The 22,085-nt window shown below is 40.3% G+C and overlaps 1 protein-coding gene across 3 annotated transcripts in view; it reads right to left on the bottom strand.

Moving 5' to 3' along the window:
* LOC100866559 (pseudouridylate synthase RPUSD2) overlaps window positions 1-22,085 on the bottom strand; it is a 131,242-nt gene that overhangs the window by 25,555 nt on the left and 83,602 nt on the right. For all 3 annotated transcript variants that reach the window (XM_086915705.1, XM_086915707.1, XM_086915706.1), the window contains 2 exons: window positions 20,921-21,025; window positions 13,308-13,395 (listed from right to left, as the gene is read on the bottom strand). In XM_086915705.1, the coding sequence (XP_086771831.1) occupies window positions 13,308-13,395; window positions 20,921-21,025 (193 nt within the window). The remainder of the gene's footprint in view (window positions 1-13,307; window positions 13,396-20,920; window positions 21,026-22,085) is intronic.

Here is a 22,085-nt window from a genome sequence, read left to right as displayed (position 1 = left end):
AAAAAGAAAGGAAGAAGAAGGATCATTAACTTGACCCTTTCCCTATCGAATTAAGGAAAATTTTTCATTCGTACTTAATCAACCGCGTTCGAATTAATTAGCAGGTCCATCCGCGACAAACAAGGCTGTTTCAAAGTAAGGAAAGATCGCAGGGAGAGACACACCCTCTTCACAAGCCACTTCACAAATTGCAGGCCAATATTTCCCCTCGGCTGGAAAGGAGAGCCTCTTCTTTTAATTTTTTATCCACGATCGAACGGCTTCTTCCGTTTCTTTGATTAATAAATCAAAGTTTAATTGCGAGACTCTCTCCCTCCCTCTTTTGTAACCGCGTCTTGGATAACAAATCATCACGTTTTACAAAAAGAAGATCTTCTTGCACAGATTCGAAACGATTTAAACATCTCGTTAATATTTCGCAGCAATATCATAATAATTGATATCGAATCGATCTCGTTACATTTTATTAATATACAATTCAATCCATCAAAGAAGCAATCTTATATATTCCAAATAAATTGACATACTCTGATATATCGAGAACAAACAAACAAGTAGAGTAACGAGACAGAATTTCAACCTGAACTACACACACACATATATATATATATTTCTTCCATATTCGACGAAAGGATGCTTCGATGGAATGGAATTCGTTTGCCTCGAAATGGCTGGAAAAGATCGTAAAGAAGAAGAAACCCTCCCCCGAATTCCGAGCCAATCGACGGCGAAACCAGCGCGACAACAGCAATTACTCGGAGGACCAAACCAATCCTTTCCTCTCGATCCTGTGGACACACTTTCAACCCAGAAAGAGACGGAACCCGGACGATTGAAAAAGGAAAAACTTGGGATTAATCCTCTCCAAGGAAAAATAAAGATACACGATCTATTCGAATAACGTCTCGAGCGTGGGATTGAAGAAAAAAATCGATCGCCTGTTGGAACAATGACGAAACTCGAATGCTTAAAAATCGCTTCGTCTTCTCGAGACACGTGTTCTTCTCGACCATTTCAAACAAAGAAAGAGGGGAAAAGAAAAATCGAAGAGGATCAGGGCGAAATCGAGCACGATTTCCACGTTAAGAAGCGAGGGGGGGCCACCCTCGAGAAAATAAAGGGTAGATAGAAGAGAGAGAGAGGGGACAGGGCGAGAACGCTCGAGGATGTGCGCGGGGGTGGAGCGAAACGTGCCAAGAGGCGCGAAAACGTCGACACCGACGGAAAAGGGGATCTTGCAAAGCTTCTTCCAACCCTGAAGATCGTCGATGATGAGGAGGAGACGGAAGGTTTCGCGGTTGGAAGGAGAGGAGATGGCCGAGGAGACAATGCATCGTCTCCTCCATCGCGAGTTTTAAGCCTCTCCTCTCTTTTCCACGTTTCGTGAACGAAGCAAGGAAGGGAAACTTTTTTTCTTTTTATTCTTGTGTAATTCTTCGAGAGATTATTCCTCGCTGAGGGATAAAAGGAAAGTTTCGAAACTCTTTCGAAACGATAAATACTTGAGTTTGTCCCGGAAATCATCTTTTCAAAAAAGTTTTGGAAAAGGTGAAAATCTTTGGGATCTCAGGAGGAGGTTTGGGTATCCAAGCAACTTTGTAACTCAACTCTGGAAAGTTTCTGTAATTTAGAAGGGAGGAGTACGAATTTGCAAGATGAAAGTGAACGTATGGAGAGAGAGAGAGAGATCTTTTGATGAATCAACCGAATGAAAATAAATCCGATATTTTGCTGATTCTGGTTAACTGTAATAAAAGAAACAAGTTATGAGGAAATAGGAAGAAACAAAAGTCGATGGAAGACCTCTCTGCACGCAAAACACATTCTCCACATTCACTTTCGACGTAATTATTCGACGAAACTGTTCGATCGATCGAAACGAGAGAGAGAGAAAAAGAGAGAAAATTTTCACGTTCGACATTGTTCGACGATTGGTCTGCACGGAAGATATATCTCGAGAGGAGCAATGTTTTATGGAGCCGTTCGTTTGCACAACGTTTCTGGCGAATTGCTCTGCGGGCCGCTTTCCACGTTTTCCTATCGAACTTCGACGGATATTACGATGGATATCGAATGATTTTTACAATTGTCCCCTTCTGTAACTGTAATTGAAACGCGAGAGAAAATGTGCCTAACTTATTCTCATCTCGTGCGAGCAAAATTATTCGCTTACAGGCGCAGTTTTCCAAGCTCGTATATCGAATACAATGTGATGACGATGCAACGTGACGTGAGATAATCACTTTACAGAAGGAATAAGTACCCACGAAAACTGCTCCATTCGAAAGCTTTTCAAGAAGGAAGGATAGGGCTCCGTCTGGCGGATGGAAAATTCGCTCTATTTCCCATAATTACGCCTCGTGTCCATCGATTACACCGGATAATTGCCCTCCTCTCGACGAGTGAACGAACGACGCTTAATTCAGAGGAGGAGTTCGTCAAGCGTATTTTTTATACCTCCTTGTTTTCGTGATCTTCGCCAGGCGAAGAATAGGGGCCTATATATATTTCTTCTCTTGCGACTTCTCTTAATTTCTTTGAAATGGTGTGTAAAAAATCTACGTATCTTTTGATACCGAAAAATATTTCGTAATTTGATTATTATATAAAATTTACTTTACCTATCCCCTCTCCAACAATCAATTATTTCTAAACATCGTTGATAAAAGTGGAACGTTAATTCGGAACAGATGGATGGAAACGTTCTCGTCGAGATAAATGTTTGTGAAATTGAGCAGCGAGACGAAATTTGCAGAACGTTGCGTGTGTGTACAATTGGAGGACGGACAATTTGGCCGTCCAAATTGTTGATCGATAATGCGGCGCGGCAAGATCGTAAGGGACAAACAAAGACTCGAGTATCCGGGGCTGGAACGTACTCCTCTCTCTAAACTCCGGCTATGCAATTAACACCCTTCCACGGTGGCGGAGAGCAGGGGAGGCATTGTTAACACGCCTATCCAGATTGTTCGGGATGATGATAAATGCGGAAACGTCTGAAACATCACACGCGTAGAACAATTTCGACGGAATTAATTCGAAGAAAAAGAAACGGATGATAAAATGGAACGAGATAGAAGGAATCGTAAAGATGAATGAAATTGGAAGTGGTATAAGTAACGAGTTTATTAAAATTGGAAAAAGTTATTAACAAAAGCTTTAAGTTAATTGATCGATTTAAAACGAGTAAGAACAACACCTTTTTATCTCGAACGTTTGTTTAATTGAAAAGATAAAGAGCTAGTGAGAGAGAGAGAGAGAGAAAAAACTGCAATTATTCGCTTACGAAGAGCGTTGAAACGAGTTAAAAAGGAAAAGCGTCGCGTAACAATAACCCGATCGATCCTGCAATAAATCTTCGTGCCCAGATCGGCACAAGCCGATACAGCTAATGACACTCTTTCGAATTACACTTCCGGAAAGGCACTCGCCGTTTCCTGGTATCAATTAAGAAATATATTCCGTGTATCGGTTATCAACCATCTATTCGCGGTACAAATCGAAAGGGGGCGCGTGTGATCGAGATCGTCACGATTTCCTTTCATGCAAATCGCGATATTTCTCTATAACGAACCTCATTGACCGCCCCCCCCCTTCCCTGGCTTTCAATTTCATTCCATATCGATCTTTTCTCCCTTTTCGAAAAATGAGAGAAGGAGAGGGGATGGAAAAAGGAAAGAAATACCGGTCCAATCCTTCGAAAGGGTGAAAATGATATTCGACGATTCCCACTTTTCGTTACCAATAATTACCACCATCCGAGTTTTTCGAGGATCGAGGTTACGGGTTGAGCTTGACAACGCTCTTTATATTCGTTTTCGGCAATTCCCTTTAACCGTGAAAATTTCCAATTTCTGAAAAGTTTCGAGAATTGTTCGAGAGGATTTATGTGGAATTTTGCATTAGCGTGCGATACGATTCGATGTTAAATGTGAAAAGAGGAGAATGCCTTGGCGAAGGACGTGGAGACCCCGTAGCTACCGTAGGGGTCGCCGGCCACGGATTCTTCTCTCGCAGTAGTACAACTCGATACGTAATCAGACCGACTGGAAACAAATCTCTGAATCACTTTTCTTCGCCAATTCGAAACTCGAAGAAGCTTTCTTAAATGAGACGGGAAGGCGTGGATAATAATTCGGCATTTGACATTGGTGGGCGTATCGTAGAAAATGCATGGGCAACGGATTCGACATCCGATATTTAAGCGCGTACACATCCGGCTCTCGTAACGAAAGTGTTAAACGATCGATTAAACATGCTTCGCGGCCAATTTCGGAGGCAAACGTGTCCACGATCCAACCTTTCCTCCTCCAACGGTTTGGAAATCATGTATAAAACAGCGCGTACTCTGCCGATAATCGCCCGCGCCTGCAAAATTCATGGATAGGCTGCGCGAAATATCATTAAATATTTGTGTATCGCTCGTTATCGAGCAGCGTGCGCTTTTGCTGACCACTGCGTGAATCGCTGCGCCTCGTGGAAAATGGAAATTCGGTATTTTTGATAATCGGGAAGAAAAATCTTTATTTTTTCTTCTTCTTCTCGAATAAATGACGTTAACTCGAAATTACGTATTTAGGGGGAGGATGGCTTATATGTTTGACTCCATGTCTGTAATACTACGATGCAAATCTTTAATTTATTATTGTTGCAATGATGGTATTATTTTCACTTTCTTCTTTTCAATTGAATAATTATCTCTCTCTCTCTCTCTCTTTTATAAGAGAATAAACAATAGCGTTGCAATGATAATAATAAAAAGAATATCATCTTCTGGAAAATTTATTTATTAAGATTTCTTTTTCGAGTCTCACCACCTCGATCCACTCGTCCTGCACACTGCATTATTCACCTCGTCGCCTGTTTAATATTGGATTTTAGCGTGTCCACCATAAGCATGCGAGAGAACACAGCCTTATCGGATCGCCGTGAACGAGGCGGCCGATATCTCGTAAAACGAACGATTCGATCGAGTATCGAGTGTAATAAGCTCGATAAACCAGTCGTGAAACCCTTGGATGAACGAGCATTCGCGAGATCGGATAAAGTGAATTTCAGTCCATTCATTCGTTTTCCATTTTCTTTCTTTCTTTCTTTTTTTTTTTTTTTTTTTTTAAGGATATGGCCGAAGAAACGAGAAATTATTCATCGGTAAATTAATCTTGCAAATAGAAATTCTCGTGGAATATTATGCGGCCAAGTGTATTGTGCGCGAATTTCTTTTCAAATTTCGACGGATTGTTAAATACGTTGCGTCATTTTGCGAAACTGGGTAGCTGGATGAATGGAAAATTGTTCGCCATCCGGCGATGAAATTCCCTTTCGAAGGGAAGAGGGAAATTTAATTTTAATTGAATTTCAGATTTCGATCGATTGATTTTGGAAATTACGTATACGCGGTCGTAGCATCGAATCACGAGGGGAAAATAAGAGGAGACGTTATGCTCTCCAAGTGGAGAATCCCGATATGTGGTCAGACGGAATCACGGATGCGCGATCGAATTTGAACAAACTGCATCATTCACGAGTCGTAAACTTATATTATTCCGGCCTAGCAATATTTTATCGCGCGCCATATTTTGCCGAACCAAACACGATGGAATTTAAACAAATATGCAATCGGGTCCGGCTGGTCGAATTATAACGCAAATATCATAACATTTATCTGAATTCCACGTACACTTTAAGGACGGAGTGTAAATAAATAAATAAACGAATAAAACCAAAAAAACATTTCATCTTTACCGTTATTAATATATATATATAAAAAAAAAAATTTGTTTGTTCGCGAAAAATGAAACAAGAAAGGGGGGGGGGGAGGAGGGAAACAACAACGAAGTTATATCGAAATAAAACGGCAGAGAAAAACAAGAACGAAGAAACGAAACAGAGGTATTCCAATACGTTTATCAATTAAAAGAAAATAAATGAAATGGAAATAAAAACAAATGTTGCATCGAAATAAAATAAATAACCAACGAAATAAAGCAACTCGTTTTTTTTTTTTTTTTTACCAAAATTTCGTTATCGACGAAATTAAAAAAAAAAAAAAAAGAAAAAAGAAAGAAAAAATCACGATGCAAAATGACGCAACATTCAAATTAAAATCGTTTCACGAAATTTTCCTCTCCCAAGGATAATTTCATCGTTCCTATCCACCGAATACAAGAATCGAAGAAGAATTCACGATCGAAAACCAGTTCGGTCTCTTTAAAACGCGCGCGCGATCGAGCGATTGAAAAATGAAAAAATTCGGCGGCGCCACCGGCCACTAGGGAATTCTAGGGAAGGAGTTGGGGAAAGCGACGCGTCGGCGAATCGTTAATATTCCCGCCTCTTATCGGGGGGGAACAATCGCGAGGAAGAAGCGAGGGGAAGCGCGTACACCTCGCAACCGTATCATTACCACGAACGGGTCGGTTAAATCGCCGACCCGTATCTATCCAGCGCGTCTTGCACGCCCCCCCACGGATCCCAAACTAATCTTATCTCAGAATTATACACGGCTGGAATTTACCGGCGGGTCGAGATTAGGGGGCCGGGATTCGCGTGCGTTTCGACGATGCGATCCGACAGACAGATCCGTGACAGCGCTTCTTCTTATCCGAAGAAGAATCTTCGTTAATGAGCGCAGTGATATTTAGAGATTTAATAAATTTCAACGCGACGAGACGAGTTGAGAAATTTTTTTTTTTTTTTTTTTTTGATGAGAAGAGAATTTTGCTGCAAGATTTAAAATAATAATAGTTAAGGATCGGATTTAAAGGAAGCAGAGATCGGAGGGGAAAACGATAATCTCGTTGATGTATTCGTTGAGAGGCAATTTTTTTTTTTTGTATCTATCAAAATGGATATAAATAAATGAGTGATAAGCATGATCTTTGGTTGGTAATAGGCAATTTACAAGCGACCAATTCCCCTATTTATAATATAGGGGAAACTAACTAGCTACTCGTGCATAACGATCAAATAAAAAGACTTGTGATTTTTTTATGATAACAACCATCGACCTCCTTTTTTTTTCATAACAACTAAATTATACCATTTTTATAAGCTTGCGCCTATCCTCGAGTATAACGACAGCATGCTTATTACCTGAACGAAATATTCAATGCATATCTCGAACGAGACGCGATCGAGATCCTTCTTCTAAATTTCGAATATTTTCCCAAACAATTCTCTCCGTACGCGTCTTACACGTCACAAAGGTGGTTGGAAGGCAAAGAGCGTCGTCAAAGTGCTTGGAAATGTAAAACCGGGATGGAATGAGGCGAGCATCCGTTGGAAACTAGCCGCGAATCGTAGCCCTGAGGGGGAGGGGAGTGCGACTGAATCGTCGAATGAAGACGTGGTGATGGGCAGAGTTTCCGAGCAGCACAATAAAAAAATGAGGGAGGAGGAATAAGAGGAAGCGGAGGAATATTGTTCCTCGATTCGACGAGAATCGTTTGAGATACAAAGTCGGCTAGAAGGAAAAAAAAATTTATATATGTGTATATCCGACGAAAGGGAGAAGAGTCTCCATCGAATCGACTTTGAATCGTATTTAATCGTTTCAATTTTGTATTTATATTTTTCGAATGTGAAAAAAAAAAACATTGAAATTGAAGAGATTAATTGGAGAGACTCTATAAACAGTTTCGTTCTAGTTTAATAATAGGGAAAGGTTGAAAGAAAGGGTTTCTCCTGTTTTACGGAGCGAGTTTTACAATGGGAACAATGATGAAAAAGATACTTTGATGCCACGTATTTCGTATTTCAAACTTATATTTCTCTTCGAAATATTTATATAACTTATTGTTAGAAGAAAGAGCGATCGATTCTAGCGAAACGAAAACGAAAAAGAAAATTGATACGATGGAAATTCGACCAAGATATTAAAGATAAAACGAAATTTACTTTTATTTACCTGCACAGAAATTCATTTCCCTGATATATACATAAATCACATAATTTTTTTCTACTCGCGAGACACTCGATCCCATCGCTACCACCAACGACAAAAGAGTACGCAAGAACAGAAGAGATCCTGATGAATCTATCCGTACAGAGGCAAAAATACCGCAGAGCCACCTGCTAAGCTTCCTCGAGCACGAGCGAGAAGAAGTATAAAAGGGAGAGAGAGAGAGAGAGAGAGCCAAGAAGACGCGAGGGGAGGGGAGGGTATGGTAGGAGTTGGACGCGAGAGAGGAGTAGAGCGAAGGAGCGAAACAGAGCGAGCAAACCGTGAGCCAAGGATCCCTCCGGCCAATAGCGCGCTCTTGCCTCCTCAAAAAAACTTGAGATAGGATCGGATCTAGATTTGAATCACGTAGTGGCCCCACCCACCCATCCCCCCCCTCCCCTCCCTGCATCCACGTCGTTGTGTACCCGCCGACGATCGAGGCCCGTTGCCGTATCAACCTGGCACGGATAACGGAGGAAGGTTCTTCCGCGATCTACGATTCGAAGCGAAGTCAAATTTCTTAAGGAAAGAGTTGATAGAAAGAGAAATTAAAAAAATCGTTGCCAGATATAACGATTGGAGAGGATATTGAAGAAATTGTCATTAAATGTTGGCAAATAGTATTACAGATGTAGAGATGCGGTTAGATTTTTGATAATCCTAACAATCGTAGAAGCGAAAGATTTAGAAAGGATTAGGTGGTGGAAAGCCATGAAACCTTATCTCGTTCGGCAAAAATCCTTGGCTCTTCTAATCTGACCGAATACTCTACAATGCTGTTACACCGGTCAAACTTGTTTATCCTTCTAATAACGCACATGTAAATGTGCACCAATCGATACAAATTCTCCCTCTCAAAAGGCTTCCCCATTCATCTCGTTAACGATAATCATAAGCCAACTCGACAATCCATGCAATTCGCAGATCAAATGAAACTCAAAGCGCCTTTGAAACCCATCGATCCATGCTCCATCCAAGATACGCATCGAACTTCGATCCTCTTTGTTATCCAAGACTGCGGACAATCGCTGCGTACAACCAACATAAAACATACTGGAAAAACTGGATAGATATCTGTTTAAATATCGGGAAAAATGTCGAAACAATACAGAGCTACTTACTCGAAATATCAGTGTAACCGATATCCAAGAGACTATATATGTCACTGAAAAAGAAATGCGTGAGCAAACTTGTGAGAGAAGGAGATATGTATTTGTTGGGATATCGGTACAACTATATTTATAAAACTACGCCATCGAAGAAACGAGAGTAATACAGTTACGAGAAAAGATATAATACCAATTGGAATATATATATATATATATATATATATATATATATATATATATATATATCTGTTGGAATATTGGTATAAACCGCGTCCAAGAGACTACGACGTCACTACGGAACAATGCGAGAGCAATGCAGAACCCGCGGAGATATACACTTGTTGGAATATCTATATAACGTGTTCAAACCTACACCAATGAAAAAGAGTTAGAACTACGAGAAAAGATGTATATACTAGATGTTGGAAATATATATATATATATATATTTCTAGCCAAGTTCAAGCCATACGTAACCGAAAGAGTAATAGCGATACACTGGGAGAAAAGATATACGTACTGGAAACTAAGTTAATTTGAAAGAAAGAAACTCCTATATTTTCACGCGCATGTGGTATATTTGTCACGCATGCTAATCCAAAACGACGTAACTTTGTAAATGAAAATAATTTTTACGATTTTAAATATTCAAATTAATAACTCCTCTACACTGCTAAATACATACTAGGTACGTGGTGTCAAGATCGTCAACAAAGCGTCTAAAGTGGGGATAGAGGCGGGACCCCTGTTGCCCTTGTGCCGTTCCACGAGACTTCTTTCCGCCAGTAAACAGTGTACACTTGTGGTAACCACGTCACCGAAAAAATATACACCGAGAAAACCGCAAGAGGATGCATACTTGTTTGGTATAATGCATAACCGTCGGTTCAAGACGGTTACGTGGATTAATGGAATGGAAAGAAAAGAAAGAACGCGATAATGGAACGTTATAGGAGCTACTTGTTGGAATATCGATATAACCGTGTCCAAGAAGGCTACGCTTCGTCGAAAGAGTGCGGTATGGTGAGGAGGGGAGAGAAGATACGAGAAACAGGACTCTGGCGGGGTATCGGTGGTGGTGTCACGAGTCTCCGGTAATGGAATGCGCGTTTCTCGCGTTAAGGGAGGACGTCCATCGAATTGGAGAGAGAGAGAGAGAGAGAGAGTGTGTTGTGTGTAGGCGTGTGTGTGTGTGTGCATATCTGTGTGTGTCTTTCGAGTGGCATTAATAGGTCTTTGTTTCGTTCGAGGAGCAGCTGGAGGATGCCCCACCGGCACGTCGTCACCCGTGCGAGTCTATTATTCGAATGTGGAGCAGATATCGGTTGTCGATACGCCGCACCAGCTCTAAATATTCGATCGATTTCTCCACCCCCTCCTCCTCCTATCCCCCCCGCTTCTCGATCCTTCTCATCCTCTTTCCAGCGATCTAGCCAACCTCCGTATTCTTGTTACGTGTGCCTTCGAGCGTGCCACGTCTTTCGACTCTCGGCCAACCCCTCCTCCCCTCCTCCTCTCTTGTTATGAGCCGATTCTCGACTGCTGCGAATGGTAATAACGAAGTTGGAGACTATCGATGTAGAACTGGCCGATTTTGACGCGAGGATGGATGCTCGAAGGATGTTCCTTGGAAATGGTATTTTTAATCATCTATCAATTAATTTTCTTTTTACGTATATATAAGTGAATGCCAGCCGTGTAACTTTTCGTTATTGAATTAAAAATCTCGAAGAACGAAGGTTAAGCGGATTTTTTTGAAAAATTTAAAAGTCGATCTATCTTCTAATTAGATCCCCCTGACTTTCTTTCGACATCGTATGCTGTAAATTTGAAATATTCTTAGCTACGAAATTGGGAAAATACATTCGAATAATTGGAACATGACTTACGTTGAAAAATTTCGACTTTCGGCCATTTTGCAATCTCTTAATGGAAAGATCGTGAGGAAGGGTCTATATATCCTACAGATCGGTTCGAAATAGAAGAACGTACTGGGTTTATCGTTTCCTTTTTGAATCCGTAAGATTCGCGAGAAGTCTGAGAGAAAGTTGGCGAAACTTTGGTTCTAAGTGGTGGCAAAAGTTATCCTTCCCCGAAAGGAAGAAAGAAGATTAAAGGATTCCTCGAGTAAGATAGGAGCAGAAATATTTAGCCACTCGAATCCATCTTTGATCTAACTGAAATTTCACGTTCCCAATCCTTGGAAATATCAATCATGCTAAAATGCTCGTCTATCTGTATAACAATCGCGTTCATACGATAAATAATAATCGATGACAATTTTATTCGAGAAATTTCATTCGTATTAATTTTATTTTTGCATTTGTAAAATTATTTTCGACTCGCCGAGTCGAGGATCGTAATCTTCCTTCGATTATGAAAAGCTTCACGCTTCGTTTATTCGACGAATCGCGTTAATCGCAAATCTCGATATTCGATAAAATCGAAAGAAAGATTCAAGATATCGTTATCTCGAGTAACAACGTTCGTCATCGTTAAGAAGAATCCCCGTGAAATCGATCTTTTTTTTCTTTTTCTCTGGAATATCAAAAGAAAATCAACCAAGAAGTGGTACTTTTTTCCAATTTTCCCTTCCATGATGCTCCCATAATGTTATTCGGCTCTTCGTTACCGACGGATAAACGTTGCTTCCGCTAATGAGCACGGCCAATCAGCGTTCGTCTATCCAACAATTCCCATGGAATGTCGATAATGCGATGGGAGCAGAGGGAGCCAGCATCGCCGCGACCAGCAGCAACTACAACTTTAATTACGGAGAACGACGTATTGACGTTCGATAAATGTCGGCTTGTTTCTACTCTCGATTCGTTTAGAGCGACGCGTTTCGATCGAATTTTCAAGCGAAAAGTGAAAGATTCGTTCCAAGTGGGACGAAAGCAGGAGTGACGCGGTAGGAGGTTTGAGGTTAGGATCGATTGATTGATCGAGAACCGAGGCTTTCTTAATTAACGGTGACAGGTTGCCGATTTTCCACCAACGATTCATCGAACAAGTAATTTTAATTTGACGATACGTTCCATGAATTTTTTACTCTTGAACGCTTGATCTCTACCGGGCCAAGAGGAACACTTCCACAGAGTTGTAGAAGCGACGTAAAGAGATGTGATTTGAAATAATTTATCAAGATCAACGATTTCTCCATGAATTTCAATCTACTTTACTCACTCGTTTCAACGGATCAGAGAGTTTGACGTCGCTAATGGCGGTTACATTTGCTCGGGGAAATGTTAATGATTAAAATGAAGAGTGATAACCACTAGCTACAAATTATTTGTGAATGCAGTTGAATTTAATTGTATTTATAAAATTCAGATGGCGGTTATATTTTTGGCTGGCTATCATGAAGATCGTCGTATCAAGTTACATCATCCAAGATATTTTGAGTTTCGTTATTTACAACGAACAGAACGAAACGCGTCTCTCGATAAATAAATAAAATTCCTCCACGGATAAAAATCCGGCCACGCTCGAAAAGTGGGGAACGATTTCGAGAAAACGTTTTAAATGCAAACGTTTCTCCCGTGTTTCCTAAACGAGGAAACGACGATGCTCGTTAATCGGTTCACCTGCATTCGACCTTACAACAGTAACTGCAGCTTTCACAGTCTCTCTCTCTCTCTCTCTCTGTTCGCCAAGAGATAATCGCGGATAATCCAGCGCGATGGCCGCGATTCGAACAATGATCCGTGTCTCCTGCTCGGCTTCACAATGCCAACGAAATCGAACGGGGATAAAGGGGGTGGTCGTCGAGAAGCTCTTTCGACCGTGTTTTCGTTTTCACCGACCCTGGCCCCGCTTTATCGAGTTATCCACCGGAAGCCACGCGACTTTTCCACGCAGCTGGATGTGAAAAAAAGGATATGAAAAAAATTGAAATATTCTTCTCGACAAACACCGAGACTTTCATCCGTTTTTTTTTCTTTTTTTTTTTTTGAAATCGAGTGAAAGAGGAGCCAATCCAATTTTTCCTTCTGAAAGAAAAAACGAATTGTATCAAATTTCAAGGTCGCTTTACATCCAAAGTTTCGAAAGGAAACTAACCAATACTGGCCGATATGAGCTCAATCTCTTTCGATATTGTGCAAAAATTTTATCTTCACTGATGTTGATTTTATACGATTCTATACATCTGATAAAATAATTACACCGACTCTTAAACCCATCGATCGGATCGAATGGCAACACGAGGCGTGGAATTTCTCAAATATTTTAGAAATAGAAAGATGCGCTCACCGTTCTCCACGTAATAGCTCGTCTCGTTGTACCGCTCGTCCGTGAATCCCGGCCTCTTCGCTTTCAACGCTTTCGTTTCTAGCTTCGCCTGGAACGAGAGAAGAGTATGAAGCTCGAGTGTTGGCCATTGATCGAAACAGATAAAAAGGGGGGAGGGGGGATGGTAGGGGAATCTTTGAAACTGGTTATTAATTTTCTGCAAAATAATTAATTATAATTAATTTTTGTTAATAAACGATCATCTTCGACTCCTCGATTATTCTTCTAATTTAAAACGAAGAGATTTAAGATGTAACGAGAATATATATAATCGGATTTGGAAAAGAAAGAAAAAAGGATCGTAAAGGATGAAAAGCGTATTAACCTTCATAAATTCTCCTATCTGGAAGAAGTTAAAAAAAAGAAAAAAAAAAGGATAGAGAGAGAAGGAACAAAGGATTGGAAATGGGAGGCAGAAGGGCATAAAAATTGGAACGTCGATCGAAGATAAGGCGGTACGATAATTTGGAAAGGCATTTATCATCCGCGGTTCAGTAGATGTGGTCAGCCATAAACTCCATATTCCACATACTGGTTTTTTAAAAGCGTATCGCGAGAATAGAGAACCTTTTTCCTCCAACGATCCTCCTTTCCCTTTCCTTTCTTCCTTTCAAACATTCGCGAGACGAATTACAAATTACACTCGATACTTTTTTTCAAAACGAACCTGCAATAACAAGATTAAACGATGCTTCAAAAGAGAAACAAAATAATAAACAATAATCGAAATATTCAAATTAATATTCGAATAATTGAAAAAGGAACGCGGTTCGACAATAATTTCGTTGGAAAATTCTCCTTCAAAAAAGGAGAAAAACGTCACGCAACATTGCGAACACTGCGAGGAATGAATGAACGCACACATATAAAAATGATTCGAGCAGAACAATCTTCCCTTTGTTTCGAAGTCGAAACAATGAATCTACTTATATTCTTCCTTTCCCCCAATAATTTCTTCAAAAGGATCGACAGGAATTCGGTTGTTAAATTTGCTAAGACGTTTCGATAGGGTTTCGTGAAAGACGCGCTTCCAAAAGGTGGCTGCTTCGTTCGAAATTTGGAAATTTATGGAACAACACATTGTTAGAAGATTTAGGGCGAACGATAATTGGATGAATGGGTGTTGCGATTGGGGAGAGGGTTAAACGGAAGGATAGTGGTGAAATATAAATTTTGATTTAACGAAGAAAGGGAAGGAATGGGTTGGAATGGGTTCGATCGTGAAATATGAAAGTTCTTGTGATATTTTATTTCGCGTGAACGATGGCTCGAATTCACGGTGGCTTTCTTTCTCTTTTTTTTTAAATTTCAGATTAGAATCGTTATATGGAACGTTTGTCAATATCGTAGAACGAAAACGAAACGCTTTTCGCTCTTCTTTTTTAGGAGGTGAGTTACGAATTATTTCAAAATGGAATTTTTCATGGAAAAATTTCCTCGTGTATAAAACTGTTTATAATTAACGAGAAGGGAAATTTTATAATAAAAGAGGGAGAAGTACTTTCGAGAAGACTTATCGCGGACCCAGACGAATTAATTCAGAATATTATCTTCCTACGAATCTATTCCCGTAATCCGCTCAACTTCGTTTAATAAGCATAATTAATTAACGTTTAATCGATCCCAACTCCCCCTCTGCAAAATAATGAAATAAAATTGAAGAGATCCACTACCATTTCGAGAATACGATCATCGATCATCCACCAGTCGACGAGAATAAAACAAGTGTAATAAAATAAAAAAAATGTCAGATTCGATACGACACCCATAATCGATCCTCTCCACTTCTCAATTAAAATGCATCAATTTCGTTCTAGAATATCGATATCGATCATCCTCAAAATAATGAATAAAATTAAAGATATTCGTGATCCACCATCATTATAATATATCCAGAATAGGTCTCTGGACCACCAGGGATGATGAGAATAAAACAACTGTAATGAAATAAAATAGAATAAAATAGTGATTAGAAGGAAATAATTAGGATAAAATCAAAGATGGCCATAATGGATCGATATCGATCCACTCCGTCCTACAAAATAATCTTTAATAAAATTAAAGACGGCCAGATATTCACTACCCACCGTTTCATTACACATTTTTCCCCGATTACATCTATGTCCAGCAAACTTTATACTCCCTCGTCTAAAAAAAGTCGATAAGAATGAAATAATTGTAACAAGATTAAAACCTCGTTACATTTTTACGAGATTAAAACGAAATAATTAAACCAAAATCAAAGATACCCACAATCCATCCCCTATTCCGTTTCGATACGAGCGAAAAAATAATTTTAAAAAGCTAATCCACCTCGTTATTACATTTTTCCATCCTCAACTATGCATCAATTTCATCCTCCATGCAGAATTTCGATATCGAGGAAACTTCTCAAAAACAACGCTCGTCTCGATCGATCAATAGAGGGAAAAAAAAGAAGGGAGAAATTAATTTCAACCGGTCATCTCGCTAAAGAAAAAAAAAAAAAAAAAAAGACAACAGCGCAACAACGGGCGTTTTATCGAGAAAACAAATTGCACTTAACTTAATGCACACGCGAGCGCCTCTAAAATATCGATCCTATTAAACTCGTTGATCACCATGGAGGATCGCCATTAGGACGAAAATCGCCTCGTTTTAATATCTGTTAATCAGGGAGGAGGGGTTTAAAGGCGCGAAACGAACGGGCGCATTGCATTAATGGATCCTAATATTCGACCAGTGTGTTGTTGTTGTTGTTGTTACGCGTTGTTGCCATCCCATTTCCTCCTACGAGCGAGCATCCTCCCCCTCTCCATCGTCCCAGGCCACGTTTTAATTAAGACAATAATTAGCCGAAACATCGACCCGATGTAAATCCGATTAGCCGGCCGCGTAACACGTGCGAACAATCCTCGGATCGATCGATCGATCCTCCGATAAGAGAACAACACGGGTCTAAATTGAAACGGCCGATGCAAACGTAAATATAAGATTGGGGAAAATTGAAGAAACTCCCCACATTTGCATTTCCTATATAATTTCTAGGCACATTTTTGTTACTCGATTGGTGATACTTTGAAATAAAGATTGTTGTTAAGTGAAAGTGTTGGGGAATTTGGAGAATATGTAAGAAAAGATTTCGCGAAAGAATCGATTCGATCTTAGGTTAGACTCGGAAAAGTTGGCAGGCGGAGCACTTCCCAACGAGTTGCCCGATTCCCAAGGCAAATAACACTAGCTAAAAGCTCCAATTACCAAAATTGCGAGCTTGAACTCTCCTCGAACGATCCTCGAGCTCGTTAACCTCCCCTTCATCGGGCAAATTCTTCCTTCGAAAATGAAACGCGTCGCTCGATCCGATCCGATTTTTCAAAATCCGCGTATATATGAATGAACGAGTATGTATGTGGGCCAACTCTCTTTTGGCCAACGACAAATTTAATTTAACAGGTGAATTTAACGCGGTTTATTCGATTATTGGCTCTCGTTTCCATAGAGTCTGACTCGACGATGGCAACGTTCGCAATTAAATATACATTAGCGAGGGTGGACACGGGTGGCGAGTCAATCAGGGGAGAGACAAAGCGTGGATGGGTTAGACGAGCACGCGATCATCGATCTTTTCATCCTGGAGATTTTCGAAGCAAATTTTTTCCTTCAACGGAGATATTGCACGTTTGAATCAATGGTGGATTGTTAGTGAATTTTGATTCCAAATTTTTGCAGTACCTTTTTTCTTTCTTTCTTTACAAAGAGCTGTTGTTTCTGGTTAAAAAAGATTTTATCGTTTCGATCTTTCAATTCACGGATCACTATCGAGTGCTAAATTGTCCAAGTAATTGCACGATTAATTAATAATATTGCGAAACGTGCAATATTTAAATCCGCTCCTCTATGAATTCGTTTCTTGCCCGACGATATTTTTCCCCGAACCGAAGCGTTACGTGTTCGATTTAATAAAACAAAAAAATCAAAGCTAGAAAAAATGAAAAGAATCCATAGTCGACCGTTTCGAAAGAATCGAGAGAAAAAATATAAAATTTTGTGATAATACAAAACTTCATGATACATATCTTCATTATGTTTTGTCAATTCACTCTGACAAATGATTAAAAATTCAATTTAAAACATTTTTCAGTCCCAATGTCAATACCTCCTCCTACTCATATTATCGTTGAAATTCTATTGGATCAACAATTTCATTAAATATATAACAAAATAGAAAAACCAATTGCAACGTTTCTTTCTTTCCATCGTTACCACTCTTGGATAAATTAAATCCACTGTCCCGAACAAAAAACAACGACTTCCTACCAATGATCGACCACGTTCCAACTCTTCACGTAAAAAAAAAAAAAAAAAAGAAAAGAAAAGAAAGCAACAACACGTTGTAGCTATAAAACGTTTTTCCAAGTTATACGGCACGCGAGGAGCAAAGTTACAGCCGCGAATAAACGCGAGGGAGGCGTGAAAAAAGAGGCGAAACAGAACGAAAGAGAGGGGGAAAACGAAGAACGATTTATATTTCCATCCGTGCGAATTTTCGCGCCGCTCGGCGCGCTCTGGACTTTCGGCTGTATCGACCGGCCCTCGAGCCACCCTCCTCGGCCACCAACCACCCCCGCTTACACGTCTACAAGCCGACGTCTCCTCCTTTCCTCGACATCGACCTCTCGACATTCAGGCTCGAGTTTCAGACTCCTTCAGCCACGGGATGGGAATCGTCCCTCCCTCTTTCCTCTCCAGTTATACGCTCCTCTTTTGTTTGGACACGGGATATTCCAACATGGATGGGATATATTTATTCTTCGGATAATACACCCTTCTCTTTTCGACTCGATTTCTTTTTTTTTGGGGGGGGGGGATTTTTATTTTTCTCCTCGTTTATTTGTTTATTCGTGGAAATTGGGTTTTTGTATTTTGCAATTTTCGCGCGAGAGACAAGAAGCTCGAAGAGAGTTCGTAAATGGTCAAAGTTCGACAAAGTTTCGCCCGCGAGAACGACTCGATTCTATCCTCCTCTTGGGAAATTTGAATTTCCCGCGATGAATCTCATCATTGAATTTGGTCAAATTTCGCAAAAAAATATTTTCACGAAAATTTCGCGAGGCATGAAAATGGTATCGAAACTGGTCGATCAAGGAAGCCCTTTTCAGCCCTTTCCAGAGAGCGAGTCTCTCTTCTCGTCTCAAAGGTTTCTTTTCCCGGCATCCTGGCGTTCAAAGCGCGTCCTCGAGCTTCCTTTTCCTCCTTTCAACCGTGAAAGGACAAAGTTTCCCTTCTTAACAAATACGAGCCTGCGTTAATTTATCGAGCACCGCACTAAAAGGATCCGCCAGTTTCGCATACTCGAGGATTGCTTGGATATCGAGATACCAAGTATCGAGAAATTTCTTTTTTTTTAAATCTTGCAAACGTTGCGAGAGACAATCTTATCCGAAGAAAATTAAACGCCATTAAATCGGCCATAAACGGTTTAAACCGTTTTTCATTAAATCGTTCAAAAACCTGCTTTATTTACCTTGTCTCGATTTTCATTCCTTCCTCGTCGGATTATCGTACTTTTCCATCGACGAGGTGGCACAGCAACAGGCTGCAACGAGCTCCGCCACCAGGCTTCACCAACGCCCTCCTACGTGCTTTTTCTTTTCCTTTCCTTTTCTTTCTTTTCTTTTCTCTTTCTTCGATTCCGCGCAAACTTTGCCCTTCCTCCAACCTCTTCTTTTATTCGCCTTTCCTCTACACATCTCTCCTCTTGTTTCCACAAAAGTCGTTTCTTTCAAAATTTATCGGACATATTGGAAGAGTATAAACTGTAATGGGATAAAAAAGTTTCGAAGGAAAGTTTTTAATCTTCTACTCTCTCCCAGTCTCTTCTCGGATTTTCGAATTTTTCGAGAATTACGTTTCCCAAGCGAACGAGCAAAATTCTTTCGTCTCGAAATCTGCTTACGCGTATTTCTTCTCCGTGCTTGCCCATTACACGAAATCGTACGAACTTTGCACAAAGATCTTCTCGTTGAACGTCGTCACGTTTGCTTCGATGAGAAAAGAACTCGTTTTATAGGTTACGTTAGTGCGAAGACTCGCGATCAGGTGGCTCCACCTGTCCACCCGTCGACCAATCGAAGAAACTCGTCGTCGAAATTGACTCGTTCGTGGTCGGTCGCCAATCGTGCGATTGCATCGGCTCGAATTCGAAGCCGTGCGAATTTATTTCGAATCCGATGGGACGCGTAGATTAATGGCGGATTAACAAAGTGTTTCTCCCCGCCGGGCAAAGCGGTCTCGGTTTAAGACTTTAAGCGCTACCTTCAGCAATTAATTTCGAAGTGGATCTCGCCTCTGAGCTCTGGCAAACTTGGTCCGACATTGAAAAAACAAACAACAGACGGTGAATTATCCACTCGCCGCCCTCTCTGTTGCTCGGCACGGATTTAATTCGCAGCAGCGTGGAAATTAGCGAAACGAAGGGAAATTTCTTTTTTTTCTTTTTTCTTTTCTTCTTCTTCTGTTTTTCTCCTCCCGTGTTTTCGCTCGATCGATTCGTGTTTTCCAAGTTAAAATATACGCGAAAGAAACGAACGTCATTTTGTTCCTAGATGATTTATTAACCGTGTCGAGGGAATTGAATTTTTTCGTTTTCGTTCCCCCAATTCAAGTTTGGAGGAAGTTAAGTCTCCTCAAGTCAAACACCTTCGAACCTATTCTCGAAAACTGTTCTGTTTGAGCACTCTCCGTGCTCGGTCAGCAATTCGCTCGTCGAGAAATTCATTACTCCGATTTAGCATTAGAACTCCATTGTGCCTCGCCCTTCCTTCCTTCTCCACTAACCGCGAACAATGTGTAAAGAATTATCCAAACATCTTGCCGATTTTCTTCCATACTTTGAGCACTTTCTTCTTATTCTTCGAACTCGATCCAACTCGAATCTTATTCATCCGTTCGAGAATTCGTTCGAGGGGGGAAATTAATTGAAATTAAATTCGTCGGTGAAGAAAGAAGGGGAAAAAAATATTGTAATTCCATGCAACGGCCGTTATGCTCGCACGGAACAAAATAAAAAAGAGGAGTTAATTAGAACGACCTTAATTACGAAGGGGAGAGTGAACAAAAGGAGAGAAAAGTTTGATAATTGAAAAAAAAAAAAAAAAAAAAAAAGGAAAAAATAGCGACACACAATTTTCAAAGCTTCGCCCTCCCCGTTGATCGTTCAATTTTTTTCCTCCAATCTTTCTTTGGATAACTTTAAAACTCGCTTCGACAATTCTGCTTATAACTCTCCTCGATCCAGTAATAAAAATAACAACAACAACGATTAAAGGAGGTGTGTACTCGAAGAAAATTCTCGGTTTCGTTGGAAGCGCTATCGTATCGTTCGACGATATAACGATATGATCGACGGCTTGAAAATGGGGCTCTGCGTTAACCAGATCTCTTGCCTTTTTCTTCTCTTTTCAATCCGTTTTTCGAATAGAATAGAAATTTATCACGAACATTTTTAAATTGCGTAGAAAAGTGGAAATGTGCGAAGTAAGAATTATCAAAAACGTGATAATCTCGAGAAGAAATCGAGTTTTTGAAAAACTTACCTTTTTCAAGTCCTTGCTGGCGTCGGCCTCCTCCGCCTTCCGCTTCTCGGAGATCTTGGGCGTCGGGACGGCGATCGTCGCCTCCCTAAGGGGCTTCAGATCGACCTGAAAAAAAAAAAAAAAAAAAAAAAAGAATCAGATCAATTAGAAGTTAAAAATCTTGGGATCTATCTTTTTCTCGTTCAAACGACTTTTGCACAAATTTTTTTGATAGAATCGGCCAAAAGAGTGCTCGAAACCAGAAGTTGAACGAAACATGTGCCATTTGCACGCGAGTCGCGCTTAAAATAAAGGATAAATTAAGTCAACGGGACGAGAGAAGTTGGCACCGGTTGCGACAAACCTCGCGCTACACCAAGACTTACTCGATGTATGAATTTACGCACGGGACGACGTTATAACGTGCGGTGGAATTCCATTTATAAATCCGAGTAATCGAGGAAGAAATGATATATAAGCGGGTGGTTTGATCAAGAATTTAAATAAGCTCAATCGACTCTTCCGTTATGACGAAACGTTGCTTATTTAATACAAAAGAAAAGAAATATTTTACTAAAATCGATGTAATTCCAATTATTTTATAATCATCATAACCTCAAAATTTATATTAAAACTTCGGCTATATTTCGACGCGACTTTTTCTCGGGGAACTGGAAGTAGTAGAAGGCTTGTCAAAAATATATACTTCTTCTTTCTGAAATGACTTTTTCCAATTCGAACGATAAGAGGGTTCTTCTTCCTTTCTCTGAAACAGTTGGGTGAAACTTCTTCCTATCCCGTTCCTGTCCTCCTTCGAAGAGAACACACCTCCTTGATTAGAGGACACCTTTTTTCGAGGTGTGAATCTCGTTCGACTCTTTCTATTTGACCATTCAACGTACGAAGGGAGGGGAGGGGAATTAGGACGCGAGAGGCGATCAAAGCGATCCTGGCATAAATCGATCGTGGAGCGGTTAAAAGCACGCACAATGGATGGTGATGCGTGGGCCACCAAGCCAGGAGCAGAGGAATCGCCCTCGATTCTATCCGCTTGAAAGGACGGGTCTTCTAAGCTTCTGTTGCTTCTGTTGGAGCAACAGAATTAACGACACGTTTATATTTATTTATACGTGGAAGCGTATCGTAGCGTGATTGAAATTGCGTACCGATTAAACCAAAGCGCGTA

Source organism: Apis florea, unplaced genomic scaffold (assembly GCF_048593485.1).
Source record: "Apis florea isolate Af1SG1 unplaced genomic scaffold, ASM4859348v1 contig_3793_pilon, whole genome shotgun sequence".
In the NCBI taxonomy this organism is placed as follows: Eukaryota; Metazoa; Arthropoda; class Insecta; order Hymenoptera; family Apidae; genus Apis; species Apis florea.
The sequence above is the reverse complement of the archived record's forward strand: the minus strand, read 5'-3'. Positions and strand labels throughout refer to the sequence as shown.